At 31.3% G+C, this 23,027-nt stretch overlaps 3 protein-coding genes across 3 annotated transcripts in view; 2 read left to right on the top strand and 1 right to left on the bottom strand.

Moving 5' to 3' along the window:
- LOC125872570 (CBL-interacting protein kinase 18-like) overlaps positions 1–23,027 on the top strand; it is a 504,282-nt gene that overhangs the window by 240,602 nt on the left and 240,653 nt on the right. The window lies entirely within an intron of this gene.
- LOC125872576 (peroxidase P7-like) lies at positions 5,742–7,936 on the top strand. The gene is made up of 4 exons (XM_049553326.1): positions 5,742–6,017; positions 6,829–7,020; positions 7,102–7,267; positions 7,387–7,936. The coding sequence occupies exons 1-4, from the start codon at positions 5,811–5,813 to the stop codon at positions 7,779–7,781; spliced, it is 960 nt and encodes a 319-aa protein (XP_049409283.1). The 5' UTR covers positions 5,742–5,810; the 3' UTR covers positions 7,782–7,936.
- LOC125873672 (uncharacterized) lies at positions 19,070–22,162 on the bottom strand. Its single transcript, XM_049554553.1, has 3 exons — positions 21,324–22,162; positions 20,455–21,069; positions 19,070–19,388 (listed from the first exon to the last, which is right to left on the bottom strand). The coding sequence occupies exons 1-3, from the start codon at positions 22,160–22,162 to the stop codon at positions 19,070–19,072; spliced, it is 1,773 nt and encodes a 590-aa protein (XP_049410510.1).

Genomic DNA, 23,027 nt, shown 5'->3' with positions numbered 1-23,027 from the left:
ACTTTCTAAGAAAAGAACTCATAGTTGAGTGACCATCTGAGATATTATCTCTAGTTAAATGTAAACACAACTAAAAAAACTTAGGTAAGTGTAAACACAACTAAAAAAACTAAAAGGAGAGCAATTAATACAACGCTTATCCTCAAAGCGTTGGTATTCAATGCAGTAGTTGATAAAGCACAATAGTTTTACTTTGTGCATTATGCTAATGACATTTATGCTTCACTTATTTAGAATTTAATATTCAGTGTATAGATCAAAAGATGGTACTTTACTTTGATTAAGAGAAATTAATTTGAAATTAAAGAAAAGGAAGCTACTAATTCTTGAATCTCCATATGACGACAAAAATAAAATAATTATTAAATAAATTTGAGAGGACTAATTGTGCTTTAAAGATAAGTAAATTTATCATTCCGTTAATTGTTGTTCGTAGAAAATCGCTTCCGTAATTGCTGACCTTCCATGTAATTCATTTGACCATTTAGCATTCACCTATTTTATAATAGCGCTTTATTTACATTTTTAGTTCACTTTTATCTTTGTAACTAACAAACCTTCTTTCTATTTATTTATTTTTAAAAAGAATTGTAATATTATCTTGTGTTATTTTTCTTTTTGTATTTTTGAAGTGACAATTGAGGCTTAAATCTGTTTTATGCAAAGATATAATTTTTAGTTATTATTTATTATGTATCCTATTTCTATTGGGCAAACTTAAAAGAGAAAATTATGTGAAGTAATAGACGTCTAAAGTATATTATGTAATATAATTATTGTTTCGATTATTTTTAATCTGTGGTTACATTTCACAATAAATTGCTATTTGGTTTCCTAATTGTATAAATCCAGAATTTGTATAATTCGGTTCCTGATTATATATATCCAGAATTTGTATAATTTGGTTCCTGATTGTATATATCCAGAATTTATATAATTTGGTTCCTGATTGTATAATCCAGAATTTATATATGCTTACCCTAGCTATTTGTATACGATTAATAAAAAAATTAAAATAAATTACCATGTTTGTATATTGGCAAGTGAAATATACAAACAGAGTTTTGAAAATTTTCTAAATATATAAATACAGAATTTGTATATACTTATCCTATTTGTATATTCGTAACTCATAAGTGAAATATACAAACAGGCAAGCGAAATATACAAACCGCAACCTCCATAATAAACGGAACTATAACTATGAAGCAAAATTACCAAAACTATAACTATAAAGCCTTATCATGTCTATTATCTCAAGTATTTTTGAATTTTTTTCAGATTAAAACCCAACACACTCTAACTTTTTCATAAAACATGCAAATTTATTTTATTTATCAGCACAAAAAAATAGCAAAATTAAAAAAATATTTTTGTTTATTCACCCAACTTATGATAAAACATAGAAAATATTTTATTTTTCACCATAAAAACAGTAAAAGTAAAAAAAAAATAGTAATGGACAAAAAGAACAACTAATAAATTTAAGGTCGTTGATTGGTTCGTAAAATTAAATTGTTATGAACTAAAAAATTATACCTAAGCATAAGATAAATTTGTGCCTCAATTGTCAGTTTTTTTAAAAATAATAAATAAATAAAAATGAGGTATGATAGTTATAACGGTAGAAGTAAGCCAAAAGATGAGCGTGGTATTTTTAGCAAATTGGGTGGATGAGGATATATTTGACCTTTTGAGATAGTTTAAGCGCATTTTTGGCTCTTTTTTATTTAAATATTTAGAAAATATATTTTTTTTAAATGTACTTAATATGTTATAAATGATTAAAAATATTCATTTTTCATCTATTACATTAAATTTTCCCTTCATTCACCTATTTGATAAAATACATTTAATGTATCAGACGTAACTCAAAAACGCTCTTATTCCACTTATTGAATCAAATTTACCACAAAATTTTAATTTGGACTTAAAATTACCATGAACTAACATCACAATTATAAGACATTTAATGAAATACGTGATCTTTATTTATTGGTCCATATAAGTTAATTAATCTCATAACTCAAACCAATACAAAACTCATTTTAAATTAACACAATAAATTGAGAATATCATTTTTATTTTCATGATATTATTTTTCTCTTTTGAAACAGGAAATAATCTATGAGGGTTCTAATTTAATTTCCTATGCTGAGCATGTGGAAGAGCGAGTCATATTTCAATAATTGGTGCACTTCAATTTAGGAATGCAACTGCTATTTGGTATCACATATGGTCTCAAGTCGATCCTTGTTGAGTAATTATGCTACTATCATAATATGAGCCACAAAATCAAGAAGACAAACAAATATATTTTGACTTAAAAGTATGTCCTTGATCGGCAAGGCTTTTGTACGTATTTTTGCTGCATGTATATGCAGGGGCGGATCTATTCAGTATGGTGGGGGTGCCACGCCACCCACAAATTTCGACGGAAACTTTATGTATATATAGGTATATATATACCACATATAGATAAATATTAAACGTGTCACCCACAGTATAAAAGTGATTTGTGGTGCCGATAGTAAAAGGCAGTATATTTGAGCCTAAGATTGTGGGATCGAATCCCCTTGACATATTTTAATTTTTTTCTTTTTTAAAATTGCTGGAACGTTTAAGTGAGTTTAAGGCTCCTCTCATAATCAACTTTTCAACCTTCTTTTTCTTTTTTTCTTTTAACCATTGTTCCAAATTATTTTGCTACTTTCCTTATCTTTAAATAATTTTATATTTATGAAATATACCCTAACTCATCTTACTTTTAACATTTAATATTATATTTCTATCCTATATATAATTATTTACATTACTAAAATATTTGTCAATTAAAAAAATTAAACAATAATTCTTTTTTATTTTCATTATCCTAACAATTAATTTTTCTTGAAAGTGTAAACAAAATTTGTAAAAAATTGTAAAAAATGATTTTAAAGTAAAATAGTAAATTGTCATTTTTGTTTATAATCTCTTAAAGAACATGGCAAAAAAAAAAAAGTTAATAACTAATACAAAAAATGAAAGGGGTATAATTTTACTTTTTTCTCTTCTCAATAATTTGATAATTTCATAAACACTTAAATGCATCAAATATACTCCAACAAGAAAATATAATGGAAAGATCATCAGTAATCCTGACAAANTATTTTGCTACTTTCCTTATCTTTAAATAATTTTATATTTATGAAATATACCCTAATTCATCTTACTTTATTATTTTTCTATCCTATATATAATTATTTACATTACTAAAATATTTGTCAATTAACAAAATTAAACAATAATTCTTTTTTATTTTCATTATCCTAACAATTAATTTTTCTTGAAAGTGTAAACAAAATTTGTAAAAATTTGCAAAAAATGATTTTAAAGTAAAATAGTAAATTGTCATTTTTGTTTATAATCTCTTAAAGAACACGGCAAAAAAAAAGTTAATAACTAATACAAAAAACGAAAGGGGTATAATTTTACTTTTTTCTCTTCTCAATAATTTGATAATTTCATAAACACTTAAATGCATCAAATATGCTCCAACAAGAAAATATAATGGAAAGATCATCAGTAATCTTGACAAATAATTACATAAGTCTTGGTACTATTTTCATGTAGCCCAAAATTGAAAATCATCCATAAACTCCTACAGTCCTACATATATGCATACTCTCTCGATTTATATGATATCTATTTATTCTTGAAATTCAAGCTATGTGAGGCCCTCAACTATCATTAATTTTTTCGTAAACAGCCTACATACACTTTTTGAAATTTCTTTATAATTGTTGTTTATTCCTTTTTTATTGATTGATTTGTCAAATAGATCGAAAGACGAATAATTCAAATTAAACGTAAAGTTGATTTAGTCGATGAGTCTACTTGGCACCCATAGACTCTAAATCCTGGATCCGCCTCTATGTATGTGGTATTTTCATGAGGAGTTATAAATGGTTTAATTACTTTGATTGTACCTTTCTTATGACTTACTCCATCTGTTTCTAATTACTCGTCCACTTTTGAATTGACACCTATTAAGAAAATAATGATTGACAAGATGAGTTTACCATGTTACTCATATTAATTATGAAGTGAATGAATTAAAAACTTGAAAGTTTCAAGAAGTTCTACATTTTTCAAAGTAATTAATTGAGGGTATAATAGATATAAAAAATTTGTCAAAATGGACAAGTAATTAGGAACAATTAAAAAAGGAAAAGTGGACAAATAATTAGGGAAGTATATCTTACCATTGTGACCTATAAATAGTCTACTGATTTGTAAATGCATTATGGATTGTAGCACTACAAGAAGAATAAATACAAACTGACCTAAATAAAATTAAATTAAGAAACATGCTGTTGAAATCATATAAATTTAATTGTATAATTTTTTTTATAAATAAAAATATTATTTTATTTTTTAATAAAATGGTACACGAGACAGTGAAAGTATAGTAAGAAACTCTCAACGAAATTATATTTAATTTATATGCAGTCCCCTAAGAATATAAGAAGCTTCCGATGTGAATGCACAATGAAATGATTATATTCTTGTGTTTGAGAATGCTCAAAAGCAAATGATTTTTGGAACTTTAAACCTTGCGCAAACGAAGAAGAGTAGGTACAACTTCAATTTCATGCTAATTTCTCCAACTTTTGCTAAAAGCAACGAATTATAAGTCAAACTTTCACTTTTGGAAAAGTAACGAATAAGTCAAAGTTAACGTATAAGGATATTAATTAAACATAATTTTCCTTATATTTATATATATCTCTACATATGCCACAGTACTTTATTAATAAGAGAAATCGGAGAAAAGATTATGTTGGACTCGAAACAAAGCTTAAAATTGGGGAAAACTTGTAATAGATTTTGACAATAACAAATTCGAAGTCAATCGTTAGAATTATTTGTTGGTTTTCAAATTTATTGTGTGCAATTACTGATAGCTAACACACCAGAACAATACAAGAAAGAGATTCATGGAGTACAACCACAATGCAAATTTAAATATCCGAATAGCCCTTCGTAAAGATATCAATTCGGTTTTCTATTTTGGTTCCCTTAGTTATAAAAAGACTAAAAACACATAAATTACTTTATTGAAAGGTCAATGTGCTTAGTCGGATAATATAATATATGAATTAAAATAGAAATAATACTATAACATGGGCACTAAAAATTATTTTCCCTAAATCAATAAGTATCATATCATCATCATCATATGTGAAAGTTGTGATGAATACAGAATTGTTTGGACTAAACATGCTAACACATTTTTTTTAGAGACTAGTAATAAAGTAAGTATGCGCGTGCCTCATGACTAAACCACACAATTGTATAAGTGAAAATAAATTAAAATTATCTACGTAATCTTCCTTCACAAGTCTATAAATCAATTTTACATTTTGGTTATGTCAAGAAAGTCCCTCATGTCTCCTCTTCATCACCAAATAATCATAAAATAATTGGTTTTCTTTGGGTCCCCTTTGTTTGACTAATAAGATGATAACAAGTCCTAAAAATGTCCTACTTTTATAACTACCTTTATTTTAATAAAAATAAAAATGATTCTATATTTTATTGATGTTATTGGTTTTAATTTGTTTGCTTTTAACTATTTGTCAAACGTAAAAAGACATGCAATGGAGTCTTCGTGTTAGGTAACCTGCCTAGAACAATAACCTTGATAAAGCATTCTCTAGTCTCTACAATTTCCCTATAAATACCTCATTTTTCTCATCATCTTGTGTACACCACACTTGTTTCTAATTTCAAAGTAATAGGTTCTAAGTAAGAAAAATTCTTCCAATATGGCTTGTTTTAAGAGTGCCATAGTTTTGTTTTTTCTAGTGAGTTTAGTGGGAAGTTCCTCAGCGCAACTCACCACTGGATTTTACTCAAAATCATGTCCTAAGCTCTATGAAACTGTGAAATCTGTGGTGAACTCTGCTATTCAGAAGGAAACCCGAATGGGTGCTTCCCTCCTTCGCCTATTCTTCCACGATTGCTTCGTTAATGTAATCTAATCTACCTTCTTCATTTTCTCTCCTTTTTATTTTTGTTAATATTGTTATTGTTTTCATGTTTTAGAACATGCATTCTAGTGTTTTATTATATAGGGAAAAGAGCCTAATATACTCATCAATTTTGCGACTTAAAGTTGATATATCCCTCGTTATAAAAGTGGCTCACATATATATCCAGATAAATCGCAAATTTGAGGAATATATGTAGTAGAAACGTTTATCTATCAAAAACAACATGGGTGTTATATTGTGCACTTTGCATAATTCCAAAATGGTTGGTATTTTCTTTTGCCAAGTGTCTTAGGACGACTGATCGTGATGTTTTTTTGTGAGACAGTTTGACAACTTTGTTGGTGAGTTCATTTACTAGTGAAGTCGTATACGTCTTTTTCTGTCTCCAGGCATTCAAAGATCTCCAGGCCCTTTATATATTAAAAAAAAATAATTATTAGGTTATACAATATTGGCTATAGTCAATTTTTTCATTTTATCTTGAAGTTGAGTTTTTCAATTTTGCTAAAATTATTCTAATCACTTTTCAAGAAAAGACCTTCACAATACTTCAATAAAAGTATTTTTCATGTGTCCGAATATAACTTTAATTTTTAAATACTCTTTTACTTATAATTTTTAACTTTGAATATTATTTTTCTCCAGTATCACTAAATTCATGTCCAAACATGACTTCTCAATTGGATCCATAAGTTAGATTAGTCCAAATTGTATAACTTTTGACTTGGCGCTTTCTTAAATCAGTCACGTTTACATCTTTAATATTTTTTTATGCGCTCTGTTTTTACAGGGATGCGATGGATCATTGTTCCTGGATGATACATCAACCTTCACAGGGGAAAAGAGGGCACAGCCAAATTTCAATTCGGCCAGAGGATTTGAAGTTATTGACAACATCAAATCTGCTGTCGAAAAAGTGTGCCCTGGTGTCGTCTCTTGTGCTGATATTTTAGCCGTTACCGCCCGAGACTCTGTTGTCATCGTAAGTTGTTTGATATAATTATTAACAAACCGGCTTTTGAAACTATATATGCTCACAAGAATATTGGATGTATATATGTAGCTTGGAGGACCTAATTGGGATGTCAAATTGGGAAGAAGAGATGCCAGAACAGCAAGCCAAGGTGCTGCCAATAACAGCATTCCTACCCCAACTTCTAACCTTAACCGTCTCATCTCTAGCTTCAGTGCTGTTGGCCTTTCTACAAAGGATATGGTTGCCTTATCTGGTTTGTTCTGCAACTCCATACATTTAAGCAGTAAATATTGTTTGAATCGTAATAACAAGTAAAGTACTCCTCCTCCTGTTATAATTTAAGTCTTTTAATTTGATATATTAAATTTACAGGAGCTCATACTATCGGACAAGCAAGGTGCACAAGTTTCAGGGGACGCATATACAACGAGACCAAAAACATGGACGCATCACTAGCGCGAACTAGGCAAAATAATTGCCCGAGAGCCTCAGGATCAGGGGACAACAATTTGGCACCTCTTGATTTACTGACTCCTACGCGCTTCGACAATCACTATTTCATAAACCTTGTTAACAAAAAGGGACTGCTCCATTCTGATCAGCAGCTTTTCAATGGAGGATCCGTCGATTCAATTGTCAAATCATACAGTAACAATCCCAGCAGTTTCATCTCTGATTTTGTGACCGCGATGATTAAGATGGGTGATATCCGTCCCCTCACTGGTTCTAACGGAGAGATCAGGAAGAACTGCAGGAGAATCAACTAATTTTGCTTAATTTCAACTGTGTTTGGAGATTGCTATTTTGAATTTTGAATTTGTACTTGTTTTGTTGCTTGATTTGTAGGCTCAATGGCTGTTACCTACCCGTAACAGCTTCAAGTGCCACTAATTTGTATCGTATTTGAGTTTTATATATAATATATATATAAAAATATAGCTTTCTTTGTTAAAACTTCATAAAAAAAACGGGGGTACTCTGTAGTGTCTATAATTATGAAAGAGGTGCAAGAAGAAAGTTTTTAGAAGTTTCTCCCTCTTAGCTTACTTTAACGTAAAAATCCGCATATGAATCGCATTTGAACGGATTGAAAATGGATTAAGCTTAACCTATATAAATATAGATAATGAATTGGGCAAAACAATCATAATTCACTTTAATCTTTTATAATCAAAAAGGTTAAAACCTTTACCTAAGTTAATTGAAATCAACTCTCAAAATAACGACTTCTACACTAGTATAAACTCTGAAACATATATCACAACACCGTTCTTGTTAGTTTTCCTTTGGAAGAAAATAATGACTATCAAAGCAAGGTTTTTGACTAGAAGTTTGTTGATATATATATATATATATATATATATATATATAAGATATCAGTTTATGAAATTTAGTAAAAATCAGACATAGGCAAATGAAAATCGTTTCAGAATAAATCCAGTAAATAGTAGACAAACACAAACTGAAAAGAGAATATTAATTCCAAGTAAATGACTCAACATATTTAACCTTCAATTAATTTAAATGTGTTTGATTTCTTTAGGTAGAAAATATATTATATTTAATACTATTTATTGAAGTAAATCCATTTGTCAAATATAGTGTGAAGCAACATGAAGATTAGAGCCATCTATATGGACTAGGCCCGTTGGGCCGACCTGACCTAATCCGTGATTTGATAGGGCCGGGCTACGATTTTTGGAGCCCATTTAAGAAACTAATTTTTTAGCCCAACCTGAATAAGCATATTGAATTGTGGGACTTGAGAAATATGGATAGGGCCGACCCGTGGGCCAAATAAAAATTAATTAAAAAATAAAAATAAAATAGAGTATTAAAAATAATAGGAGTCTATACTCAAAATCTTTTAAAGTTTGAAATAATACAAATTATGTTTATAAAATATGTACTACATAAAATAAAGTTCCTAAAATTTCTAGGGAATCACTACATGGGTCATATCCTATGGAATATTATCATAATTTTTGTGTTTTATTATGATCATTGGAAAGCAATTAGGTTAGTATTTCTATTTAGCTATATATTTATGCTTTTACTTGAAATCAAACTTAATAAATATTATATAAATAATTTTATTTGTATATTTGATTAACAAGTAGTAACACTAGTCAATATTTATGAAAAAAAATTTAAATTATAATTCAATTTTAAAAAATATAATTTTAAGAAAAAAGGACTAGCCCAACAAAGCCCGTAGCCCATGCACTTATGGGCTGGGCCGACCATATTGACAGCTTAATGAAGATGCTATTAAATGCTAATTGTCAAATTTTTTGACGGAGAAGCCAATTGCATACTTCACCCAAAAAAAAAAAAAGTTCGCATATAACAAGTGACATGACAGTATGATATATTTTGAGTACTAAAATTAATTTGAATAGTCACATTTCACCGTATTGAGTTTCAGTACAAAATTAGGAACACTAGCTTTTAATTCATGGGCCTGAACTCTAGACAATCATTATCTAAGAAGTATCAAATTGGGCTCTACACAACATGAAGATGGCATGGGCTAATAGGCAATATCATCGAAAAATTTGGGAAAATCATACAAACAGCTCATCAAAGACAAGCCATTTATCCAATTTTACCCATACATATATTAGGTTTCTTACCTAACTATATAAGCAATAAAAAAAAGGATAAACTACCTAGCTAGACATACTTTACTACCATATATACTTATTTTACCTTTAGTTTAAATAAATTACACATAATACCACTTTTAATATTTATTCCATATATTTTAAAACATTTAATTAGATACACAAATCTCTTAAATATGATATTGAATAATTATTTTAAAATTTAAACTCCTTAATTAATAGTACATTAGCAATTCAAATTATTTTCTCTCACATCAAGGCTTCCTCCCCCAATTCCATTACATGTATCTCTCACTCCCACCCCATGTCCTCCAACACCTCCACCATATTCTCTCTTCCTTCATTTTTCCTTTTTTGGGTTGTAATTAACAAGCTTGATGAAGGTCTTGACGCGTGATTTCTTCGCTTGCTTTTTCGCAGAGTTTTTACTTGGCTATGTCGGCGACCAAACAATGTCCGTATGGCCGGTCATGTGTCCCATCGTCAAAAGCTCGAACAATCACTGGTTTTCTCTGTGTGTACTTTACTTGGAGAATCATTATGACTGTTTGGCTCAAGAAATTTCACATGTTTCTACATTTCTCTTGTTGTTCCTTTCGCAACACGATTTTATTGTCCAACTATTAAAACGACTCTTGTTCATCAGCAATATATGTAAAGGTTTGTTACTATTGATTGGGACAAAAAAGTAAAATTTTTGATGGCTCTGGCGGAGATCCATTGGATCTAGGCGCTGCGAGCAATATCTTTTTTCATGAAAAAGCAAAATATTTTTATTCATGAATTTGTTTTGTCATGTATTAGATACATGACCATAGTCCGTCAACGCCAATGCCATGATCGGCCGAATGCCATCGCCAGAGATGATAGAGAAGAAGGGGAGAGGAGGAGAGACGATGGCCAAAATATGTATTTGAAAAAATATACACATGTATCTAATTAAAAGTTATGTATTTGAGTAGATTATATGTATCTATGAGAAAAATTCCAGATGCTAAAAAAAGGAAAGAATTTTTATTTTGTTTTACTTTTTTTTTAATGATACGACAGATACTTCACAGTCGTGATTTGTTCCCAAATTCAAACGTTTCAGTTACATTTCCTATTTAGATACACATAATTAGATGTATATGCTTACTATATATTTGAGATACATGTTTTTTTTGGATATAACATATGAAATTGATACTTGATACATTAAATTATGCATATAAAAGATTTATGAAATAAAATTAGATTATATAAATAGATACATGAAATTAATGCTTGATACATATAATAAATACATGAAATTAATACTAGATACTTCTATGATACATATGAATGTACTTGTATGATACCCATGTAGCTAAGGATTTAGTTTGTTAGATACATCATATATTGATAATAGATACATCAAATTAATGAGTTTGTTATTTTATAAAATGATATTAATCAAACTACATGACCAAGATATACATGTTTTTGTCTTTTATTAATAATATTAATGAATTTATTATTTCAAAGAATAATAAAATAAAATTAATTAAACATAGATATTCTCCTTGATTTTTATCTTATAATAAGGGATTTGATTAATTTATATTTACGTTATTAATTGTCCATATATTCTGAAATTCCCCACCTACTATTCTAATTAAGAAATTAGTTACAACTAATTAATTCAAACAAATAAAACATGTATCTCGATTTTAAAATTTGGCAGATACATGTATCTCGCAGATTCAGACTCATGTATCCTAAGCACGAAATATGGTAGAGGAAGTAATATTTAAAACTATCGAGAATCTTTGTAATTAGGACCTAAACTAGTGGGATTTATGTAGTTTGCCAAAAAAAATTCAAACAAAAATGGTCATATGTGTATATAATGTATCAATATTATATATATTATGTATAATCATGTATATATGTGATGTATAACTATGTATCAAAGATGTATATCATATACATTGTTTGTATAATATTTATACTTTACAAGTTGATTTTTTTCCCAATACCAACCAACTCAAATCTCCTCTAAATAGTCCCAATTTTTTTATGAGCTCTTATTGATGTTTTGAGTCCTTTGATATATTATTTACTGAAAACGATTATGTTTACGGCAAGTTGAATTTTAAAATGGAACTTCAAAGATTTTTTAATGGGTGAACATGGAAGAAGAATGAAAAGAAAAAGTAAGGAAAAAGAAAAGCAATGACGAAGAAGGAAGTAAGGAAGAAGAAAAGCAATGACGAAGAAGGAAAGAAGAGAAGAAGAAGCGGAGACGCCACTAATATATATGGAAGAAAGAAATAATATGTTTCACCCAAAAGGTTGTGTTCTAATCTTATTTATTGACAGAAGAATTCAACTTCTCTTTCTAAAAATATAGTGAGATAGAAAAGGAATGATAAGTTAGCTTGTATTGATGTATTTTGTTGGGATTCTAGAAAAAAGTAAGAGAAATTGTGCTTCGGTGGGAATAAATAAGGTCGAATGACCAATATGAGTTATTAATGATAATTAAGCTATTTGGCATTAAAAAAATTGATAATGAACATTTTGTAGCATCTTAGAAGTTCTAAGTCTAGATCAAACCATGGAAATTTAGAAATTCAAGTCTGCAAAATTTTGAAATTTACGGGTAACATCTACGGATCATAGATGGAACCATGAGCCATAGATCAACTTTAGAAACAAAAAAAATAGCCTGAATTTTACGAGTAAGGTTTACAAGTCATAAAACCTTTTACAACTCATAGATGATCTGGAGAATTAAAGTCTTAACACTCATATTTTAGCCTGATTCTTATGGACCACTCTTTACGGCTCATAGATTGAACCTACAGATCGTAGATGGGTTTTGTAGATCAAACTTACAGACTGTAGATGGGTTTTGTAGATCAAACTTACAGAAACTCAACATGTACTCTGATTTTCACAAGAGATATGTACGATTCGTAGATGAAACTACAGATCGTTGATAGCCTTGTAAAATCTGTCAATGTCAATTTTTCTTCAAGGTCATTTTGATCTTTTCCGCTCTTTTAATCTCTATATTATGTCATTTCAGCCTGCTCTCAGTGAAATAAGGAGAATTTAGTCGACATATAGCTCACCCATTCAAGCTTAACACCCACAAATTAAAATCAGTACAATCAAACTCCTCTCAAGAAAGAAGTTAGGGTTCTTCATATTCAAATCTCAGTTCAAGAAATTCAAGCTAGTATTTTCTTTTCAGGTATGTGAGATTTTATCAATGGATATTCTTTCACCTATTGAGTCTCAAAGAAAATCTAGTTTTTTAGTTAATAATCTCTACAAAGATTAGGGTTCTCAAGTAAGGCATAATTTTTCATTATGTTTCGGTCTCCTTCATGAATAGTTTAACTATGTATTTTCAAACCGTAATTCAGTAGTTTCATATAGTATTTCTATGAACCCTCAGAGCACAAATATCTTCGTGTATTAGAATTATGTTATTTTAGTTACATGTCTCATATTATCAGTTTTCATGATTTAGAATACTTTTAGATAATCAATATTCATGAGTTACTCAGAATTATTAGTTTATCAACATCGTTCAGTATATTGAAATTAGTATTGTTTTCAGCTTATCAACATGTGTTATTTTGAGAGCTTTACGTAGCACCGAACAGATTTAGGGATGAAGGCTCATCCGTTAATTAGGACTCAAATCTTTAGTAGTGTCACTCCCTGAGCCTACACCCTAGACGTGGGCGGCACTCGAGAACCATTTCTGATCCCTAAGCGAACCCTTAGCCTGACTGACTATTTAGTGAAAGACTTACTCAAGAATGAAGAAGCTTTAAAATAGAATTTATAACATTCAAACTCAAGTAAATAGTTAACTCAACTGTCGAAAAACACTTAGGTGCAATAATAATAATACTTTGCAAAATAATCTGTCACACCCCGAGCCTACATCCTAGACGTGGCCGACACTCGAGAACCATTGTTGGTCCCCAAGCGAACCCTCATCCTGGCTGACTACAAGCGGAAGACTAACTCAAACATGCATAAGCATCAAATTTAAAGAATCGTTTTAAAAAAGTGTAATAAATCTCAAAAGTTTGCTGAATATACTGAGTATGAAACATTAGTTTTAAATAAAGCATTTGAAACTGAAAGACTCTCCAAAACTGTTTACCTATGAAGACTCTAATGTACAAACATGAGTGTTGGGATAAGACCCACGACTCCTCAAAAGAACTACTACTAACAACTCATAAAACTGGAGTCCTCCGAAAGAAATGAGGACTTACTCAAAAACCGGCGAGCAGACGAAGTGATCTCAACAGACTCTTATTGAGGATCCTAAGTACATGTATCTGCATCATTAAAAAATGTAGGTCAAATGTCATCAGTACATTGAATGTACGAGTATGTAATATAGCTGAATAATAAATACTTGAATAAAAGGGTTGCATAGATATAAATATATACTCAACCGAATGTAAAGAAATAAAGAAGTTAAATCATTTAAAACTTTACAAAATACCTTCTCATCTCTGAACTCAACATAATAAGTGATATATAAAAATACACTTTAACTCTATTAGGAGAATCTCTAACCGACAACCATCACTATGAGCTACGTGATGATACAACGTCTCATCCACGCTGCCAGAACTGTCATATACCTTGTCGGAGTATAGAACGTCTCAACTAAGTGGATCACTAAGTTATGCTTAAAAGCAATAAGGAATCATTTAAAAAATATGATCCTTTATCCATGTTGACATATATGGTTTATGAGAATTTTGAGTTGTCTGAACTCATCTCCATATCGGTGCTTAATACTACTCCCAATAATATATATAATTCATCCTCATATGTTTAAAAACATAACTGTTCCTCTGATTTGAGATAATTGCTCAAACTACCCTCTTAAAAGAGGTAACTCTCTTGAAATATCTTTTGAACTCATAACTCATTTAGAAATCTCAGTTTCTCTTTTATCAATGTAAAAATTGATACCTCTGGGAATACATAGTTCCCTTATACTCCTACTCAATTCATACTTGAAAACTCTTTCTCAAAAACATATCAAAGTCATATTTTAATATGATCATTGATGACTCAGGAAGTCATACTGCATAAACATTCATGGTATATATAAGTAACATATTGCTCATACATTGATGGCATACTTGATTGTCATACTAATATATTTTAGAAACTCTTTTCTCAAAACTCATCTTTACTTCTCAAAACTCAGTTTAAGAACTCAAGTGTTGGCTTTAAAAAGTTTTCAAAATTTGTAACTCAAATCATAGGGTTCATGTGGAATTATGGACATGAACGACTCAACTCAGGAATCTTAATAGCAATAAGGAAACTCAGTACTTAGAACTCAAGACTCAAGAACTCAAAGACTCAAGAACTCAAGGACTCAAGAACTTGAAACTTATAACTCAACGATATTTCTCCTCAAAAAAATACTCAATTCATAAGGTTCATGATGGAATATAAATATAAACAAATCAACTCAAGAATTTTAATGCATAACATATAGCAATTCAATAATTAGGAATAGAATTTCAAAAAGAAACAAGAACTCTAGAACTCAAATCAACTTATCTCAAGAATACTCAAATCTAGGGATAGAATCCTAGATTACTCTTTTACTAATTTGAAAGTAGATATAAGACGTGAGGACGAACTAGTCCAACACTATGATAGCCTTACATACTTGGAAGAACAAGGTTCTTGAAGAATCACTACTAAAAAAATAGTGAATACCGACCTACAAATACTGACCTCCGGAGGTCGGTATTTCCTAAAATACCGACCTAAAACCGACATCCTAACTTAGGTCGGAAAAAGCTTGGTCGCTATTCAATACTGACCTCTGGAGGTCGGTATTTACTGAACTCTTGAGGTCAGTTTTTATTTTATGTCAAAAAATTCATATATTATTATTTCCGATTTCCTGAGGTCAGAATTGGAATACCGACATCCAGAGGTCGGTATTTTTATTTTTGTAATGTTGAAATTCTGACCTCCGGAGATCGGTATTTTTATTTTTGTAATGTTGAAATTCTGACCTCCGGAGGTCGGTATTTTTATTTCTGTATTTTTAAAATTTCGACCTCCGGAGGTCGGTATTTTTATTTTTGTATTTTTAAAATTTCGCCCTCCAGAGGTCAATAATTTATTTTTGTAATGTTGAAATTCCGACCTCCGGAGGTCAGTAATTTTACTTTTGTAATGTTGAAATTCCGACCTCCGGAGGTCGGTATTTTTATTTTTGTAATGTTGAAATTCTGACCTCCGGAGGTCGGTATTTTTATTTTTGTAATGTTGAAATTCCGACCTCCGGAGGTCAGTATTTTTATTTTTCTACTTTTAAAATTCCAACCTCCAGAGGTCGGTATTTTTATTTTTGTAATGTTGAAATTTCGACCTCCAGAGGTCGGTACTTTTATTTTTTATTTTTGAAATTCTGATCTCCGGAGGTCGGTTTTCTGTTACAAAACAGGCAGCAAATTGCTGCAATTTTTAGTTGCCCACCTGCATATTTATACCAAAACAACCCAAAGCCAAATAAACTTCATCCAACCAAAACAACATAATATTTTCAACATATACATTAAACTATTTCAAAATAAACTTCATCCAACTTCAAAATAAACTAAAATACAATCAAATTAAACAATTCCAAAAATATAGAAGTCTAAAATGCCAAATAGTTACAACTACTCCTCATCACCCTCACTCTCCTTATCATTCTCATCACCTTCCTGAACAGATCCATCACTGCTGCCCGGACATGGAGGAAGAATATTTCCTGATTCAAAAAGAAAAGTTAGTTGGGCCTGAAAGGCTGCATACCTCTTGTTCTCTACCTCCTTTGCTGTCGCAATCTCCTCCTCTCTCTTCCTCTCTCTTTCTTCTCTCTTCTTCTCTCTTTCGGCTACAACAACAAGCTCGGCATTGAGATAAGCTTTGTTACTCTCCATTGCAGATATTGTCTCTCTATCCCCGCCATTGAAGCTTGAGGAAGATGAACCACAATACCAAGACTTCTTCTTCTGATACGCCTTTTTTGGATAGCTATAGACTGAACCTCTAATCAGTTCACTAGCACTCTGTTTCCAAAGATTCTCGTTTTCTTCTTGTGTAAATGGTCAGTCCCGACTCTCAAGAGGTAAAGTACTACGATATTCCTGAGATATTCGTATATACCTATCCTGTAATTTAAACAAAGAACTCTACGAATATGAATGTAATATATACAAGGAAAAGAAAAAAAGATTTAGTTTGAATGGAGTTCTTACATATGTTTCTTGAGCATGTGGCTCAATCCATCTTTCTTCTTCTGTGGGGTTCATACTCTTCTTGACGTGAGTAACCTTGAACATCTCTTCTACAGGTACCAGCCTACCCAACTCTTTTCCTGCAAATAACATATATAGAATGTGATCTAATTAATCTCCAAAAACTACTTATCAAAAAAGAAAAAAATTATTTTACTAAATTAAGAAAGTATACCATTCTTTTCTTCCTAGTAACCTGGCTAATAGCTCCACCAGTGTGCAAAGAGCCTCCCTTTTCTGATGCGCGAGCTATCTTCCCAATCTCACTCCTCTTTTTAAATTTTTCATCAGTACTCCAATGTTCCAGTAACAGAGCCCATCGATCTGGTAACATAAACTTAGGAATTCTGTTTTTTCTCCGACAGTCACAAAATGTGCTAGAAAGCAACTTTGAAGCTTTAAGTTTGAAGTTCACTTGAACGTCTTCCTCATGTTCGGGAGCCCATACATAATATTTCTATAATAAAAAATAACTAAATATTTATTGTTCAAATGAATAGCGAATTTAAATGTATATGATGTGAATTTAATTGATATACATTCTTACCTTAAATTCGTTGAACATCTGCCCTTGGGTGTTAAGTGGAATCGAACTCCAATTCGGGTACACACCATTATAGTGAGTTTCGATGCACTTTAAAATAATCTTTGCCATACCCACATCCGGCCGTAAGCTGAAATACGAGTTCATTGACAAAGTAGAGTAAACAAAAAATAATCAATCAATTAAAATATAAATAAATAAATGAAAGATGAAACGTAATTAAATCATACTTGTATCCTAATGGCTCGATGACGAGTCTCCGTAAATTGTCTCTATTGCCTGGCTGAGGACCATGTGCATCTGAGTGCTGGGTGGTGGGAGTATTAGGCTCTGAGCCATTGGATTCAAGATGAAGATTGGAAAGTCCAATTGATCCACTATTACAATTCAAACTATTGCACTGACTAGCACTAGCTGATGGTATGGTAGACCCACGACCAAGATGTGAATAGCCCTGGAATGTTTGGTTACCCGAACTAGGTACCACAGTGAGTGCAGATATAGTATAACCAGATTGTGGAGCCACATGAGTAGAGGCATTATGTGATTGGTGTGCCAAGTGAGTAGTTGAAACTGAGGCTCGTTTTGAAATATTAACTCGAGAGGGCTCATCAGATATCACGACCCCAGTGGGCCTTCTAATAGCATTGGCCTTAAATTTCTTTTTTGGATTAGCGGATTTTTTTTATTTACCCTTGTCTGTATCTACCATCATTATCAATTAAATATAATAATTAAAACAAAGTAGTACAAAATAATGTCACAATGTCGAACAAATATATCAAACAAAGTTGTCATAACATAAGGCTTAATCCAAATAGTCTTTCACAATGTTGAACAAACGCTAAAACTACTAAAATATAAAGTATACTCAAATATGAATAGCTAAAAATCTACCAACTAAACATACAAATTGTTATTTATCTTTCCCTTGGGGCATTTCACTTTAGCTTATGTTTAACTTTTTTGGCTTTTGGAATTGCTTTTGAAAACTATTGCAATGTTGTTCAATTTACAAGTTATATTTCAGAGAAGTGGTAATATTGTCCCTAAACTCTTTTTCTCCATTTCCAGTCACATCACTCAATTTCTGCAAATTCAATGATCAATAAAGGGAATGTGTGTTCACATGTTTTAGAATATCTACCTACATTACTTAAAAATCAATGTAAGAGGCTTACATTGAACTGTAACTTGTGAGATTGAACTCTTTTCTATGTATCAAACTTTGCAATTCTAAGGATTCTTTGCCATGACTCATGAGCTACTTGTCATTAATTGAGCTAAGTGTCAACACTAGATGGACACAAATCGATCTTGCAAGAAAATCAATTTTGTTATCAATAGGATCAACTAGTGTTGGTACTTATGCTTAACAAACACATTATTCCTAAATTAAAGCTTAATATCAACACTAGATGAACACAAATCGATCTTGCAAGAAACGTTAAAACTACTAAATAGTCTTTCACAATGTCAAACAAAAGTTAAAACTACTAAAATATAAAGTATACTCAAATATGAATAGCTAAAAATCCACCAACTAAACATACAAATTGTTATTCATCCTCTTCGGAAGTTTCTTCATCATCTATCCATTCACATGCATCATCTTCGGAAGTTTCCTCCTCATCTATCCATTCATCCTCTTCGAAAGTTTCCTCCTCATCCTCCTCCATATTTGTTGGCATATCTAACTCTTCTCTATTAACTTCTTCTAAAATGTGATCAGGATGCTCCAAATTCATTTCTAACTCAGCATCCACTACTTGATGAACACTTGATATTTCATTTTGATTTGCAACATCCAATTCATTCTCAACTTGCACTCGCCCCATTGGTTTTGTTTTGATTACAACCCACCAATCAGACTTATCCCTACGCAACGGATAAGGAGCATAGTACACTTGCTTAGCATTTTGTGTAATAATAAAAGGATCATAAGCCTCATACTTCCTAGTGTGCTTGACCTCAATGATATTATGTTGCTTAAGCTCCCTCGTACCTCTTGAAGTTGGATCAAACCACTTGCATTGAAAAAGTACTATTCTTTTAATTGGCCAACCCGAATACTCCAACTCTAGAATCTCCTATAGGATGCCAAAATAATCAACATTCTCATTTTGATTTTCATCATCACCTTTAACCCAAACACCACTATTATTAGTTTTCTTATTCTTTGAGTATTTCTCTATGGCAAATTTAAAACCATTTACGTTATATTGGGACATTGTGTGAACTGTAATCGGTCCCCAAGAAATATCCTTGAAAAATTGATCAAATGTAGCGGCATTTTCTGAATTGTAGACCTATATATGGTTAGTAAATTAAAAGCAATGTTAGTAGAAAGAAGAGTACACTAATCTCTTAATAGGTGTATATATTACAACACTTACTCAATTAGTATACCACATTGTAAATGATGGAAACACTTGATCATGACCATATTGGCACACAAAATAACTGTAGAATCACATTGAAATACAATTAGTTTCCTTAATAAAATCGGAGTTGAATATATGTTGTTTACATATTTAATATTCTTACTCTAAGAAGGGTTGGACTTTTGGACAATTCAACAAGACATGATGCTCTGCAGATTTTTTCTCCTTTTCGGTAAGTTTGTGCAATATACGCTTTTTTGAACCCTTACCCGGTTGGTTGAAGATTGATAATGATTGTACTACAGGATCATTCCCAGTAACATTATGTCGATTAGGTATGTTTCTCAAACACGACACATAATCATCAAAGTAGTAAGAACAAAAGTGGGATCTTTCTTTAGCTAGATATACTTGAACCATACAACCATCCACCCTATGTTTATTCTTAATACCCCTTTTAGACTTGCCAATGCTCTTGTAAAATTTTATATTAGATATATAATTTCAAAAGATATATAAACGATTTATGAAATAAGAATAAATGTGTTATAGTTACTTACCGCTCAAAAGGATACATCCACCTATATTGAACTGGACCTCCCAGTAGAGCTTCCTGAACAAGGTGAATAGGAAGATGTTCCATCACATCAAAGAACCCAGGTGGAAGAATCTTCTCCAACTTATTACTAATAACAACTATATTTTTGGCCATCCGAACCACATTCTCTACTCTCAATGTGCTGGAACACAAGTCTTTGAAGAACAAACTGATCTCTGCCATTGATTTCCATATGTTTTCAGGCAATCCACAAAAAGCAATCGAAAGTAATTGTTCCATGAAAACATGATAGTCGTGACTTTTCATCCTATGTAATATTCCACGCTCAATGTCAACCCTCTTTCCCAAATTTGAGGCATATCCATCTGGCATTTTCAAGCTTTCCACCCACTCACAAATTCTTCTCTTTTGTTCCATTGTGAATGAATAACTAGCCTTGGGCTTAGGTAACTTGTTGTTGGCAGACTCCTGTAAATGCAACTCCGATCGTCTATAATGTTCTGGTAAGTTAAGTCTAGCCTTAACATTATCTTTTGTCTTGCCAATTACATCCATTACAGTGTTGAACAGATTATCAAAATAATTCTTTTCAATATGCATGACACCAAGATTATGTCTAAGCAAATTATCTTTCCAATAAGGTAACTCCCAGAATATACTCTATTTAGTCCAATTATGTGCAACACCATACCCATCAAATTTGTACGGTGGTTCCTCAGTTACCTTTGGAAATTTTTGAACCCTTTCCCAAATATCATCACCCGTTAATATTGGGGGTGGACCATCTCGTTCAGTTTTATTCTTTTTAAATGCATATTTCTTTCTCCTAAACTCATGATCAGGTGGCAAGAACCGACGTGACAATCAAACCGTGAATTTTTTCGGCCATGTTTTACTGTGAATGATTTAGTATCTTCCATACAGTAGGGACATGCTAACTTTCCAACTGTCATCCATCCAGATAGCATTCCATAGGCAGGAAAATCATTAATAGTCCACATTAAAGTAGCACACATGTTGAAATTTTGTTTACGAGAAATGTCCCATGTTTCTACCCCATCAGACCACAACAATTTCAACTCATCAATCAAAGGTTGTAAGTACACATCAATCTCGCTTTTTGGATTACTCGGTCCAGGAATGACACAATTTAGAAATATATATGGACTTGTCATACACACCTCAGGTGGAAGATTATACGGTGTAATAAACACAGGCCAACAAGAATATGGCGCAGCCCTAACTGAAAAAGGGGTGAAACCATCCGCACACAAACCCAGCCTAACATTCCTTGGTTCAGCGGCAAAATCTGGATAAGTTCTATCAAAATATTTCCAAGTCTCTCCGTCAGATGGATGACACATGACACCAGGTGGCCTTCTATTTTCACGGTCCCATCTAATATGAGGAGCAGAGCTATTTGATGCATACAACCTCTTCAATCTTGATATAAGAGGTAAATAATGCATCGCCTTAATAGCAAATTTTTTTCCGGTAGAACCAGTCTTATAGCGAGGGTGACTACAAAACTTACAAAACTCTAGATTGACATCCTCCTTATAGTATAACATGCAACCTTTTTCACAACAATCAATTCTTATCGAGGAAAGTCCTAACTTAGACACTAATGCATTTGCTTTATAATAAGAATAAGGAATCTCTACATTGGGATCAACTAATTCCTTCATAAGAACTATCATAGAGTCCATTGCTCCTTGAGAAATATTATTATCAAATTTGATACTTAACAGTCTAACTGCAACAGACAATTTGGAGTGTTGACTCTCGTTGAACAAATGACTACTACAATCACGCAATTGTTCATAAANTCAGAATTTTCATCTGAGCACGACTTCCAAGAAGGTTGACCAAAGTCAACTTTTCAAGTCATTACATACATTTTCTCCTTGTTCAAAATCAGAATGCATCCCAAAGGCATCATTAATCATATCTGACATTCTAGAACCTTGGAAATAATTATGCTCGGTAGATCTACTACTTTCACCGACAACAAAATTATTAAACATAGTGTCACTTTTAACCTCACCATGGCTAGTCCAAACTGTATACCCTGGTTTGAATCCATTCATCATAAGATGCATAGCAACAGTCTCTGTTGTATGATATCTCAATTTTTCACAATTAACACACGGACACCTAATCAATCTTGAAGTTAAAAAATCATCAAGTGTCTTTACATGATTTATAAATCTAGTGACACCTTCTGCCAATTCTGGAATCATACACACTCGACCAGGATTGTTTCTATTATACATCCAACTACGATCAGGATTCATCTACACAAACAATAATGATGATTTTAATTCCATCAACTAAATAACATTTGAATTTATTTAAACAACTTAACCACTTTCTAAGTCTAACTAGTTTTGACATATTTATTTTAACTTATTTAAACAACTTTAACTAGTTTAGTTTTGACTTAATTCGAACAACTAAATCCACCAACTAAACCACAATATTTATTTTAACTTATTTAAACAAACTTAACTTTTTAACTTTAACTACATTAGTTTTGACTTAATTCCAACAACTAAATTCACTAACTAAACC

Source organism: Solanum stenotomum, chromosome 8, assembly GCF_019186545.1.
Source record: "Solanum stenotomum isolate F172 chromosome 8, ASM1918654v1, whole genome shotgun sequence".
In the NCBI taxonomy this organism is placed as follows: domain Eukaryota; kingdom Viridiplantae; phylum Streptophyta; class Magnoliopsida; order Solanales; family Solanaceae; genus Solanum; species Solanum stenotomum.
This window is presented reverse-complemented; position numbering and strand designations above follow the sequence as displayed.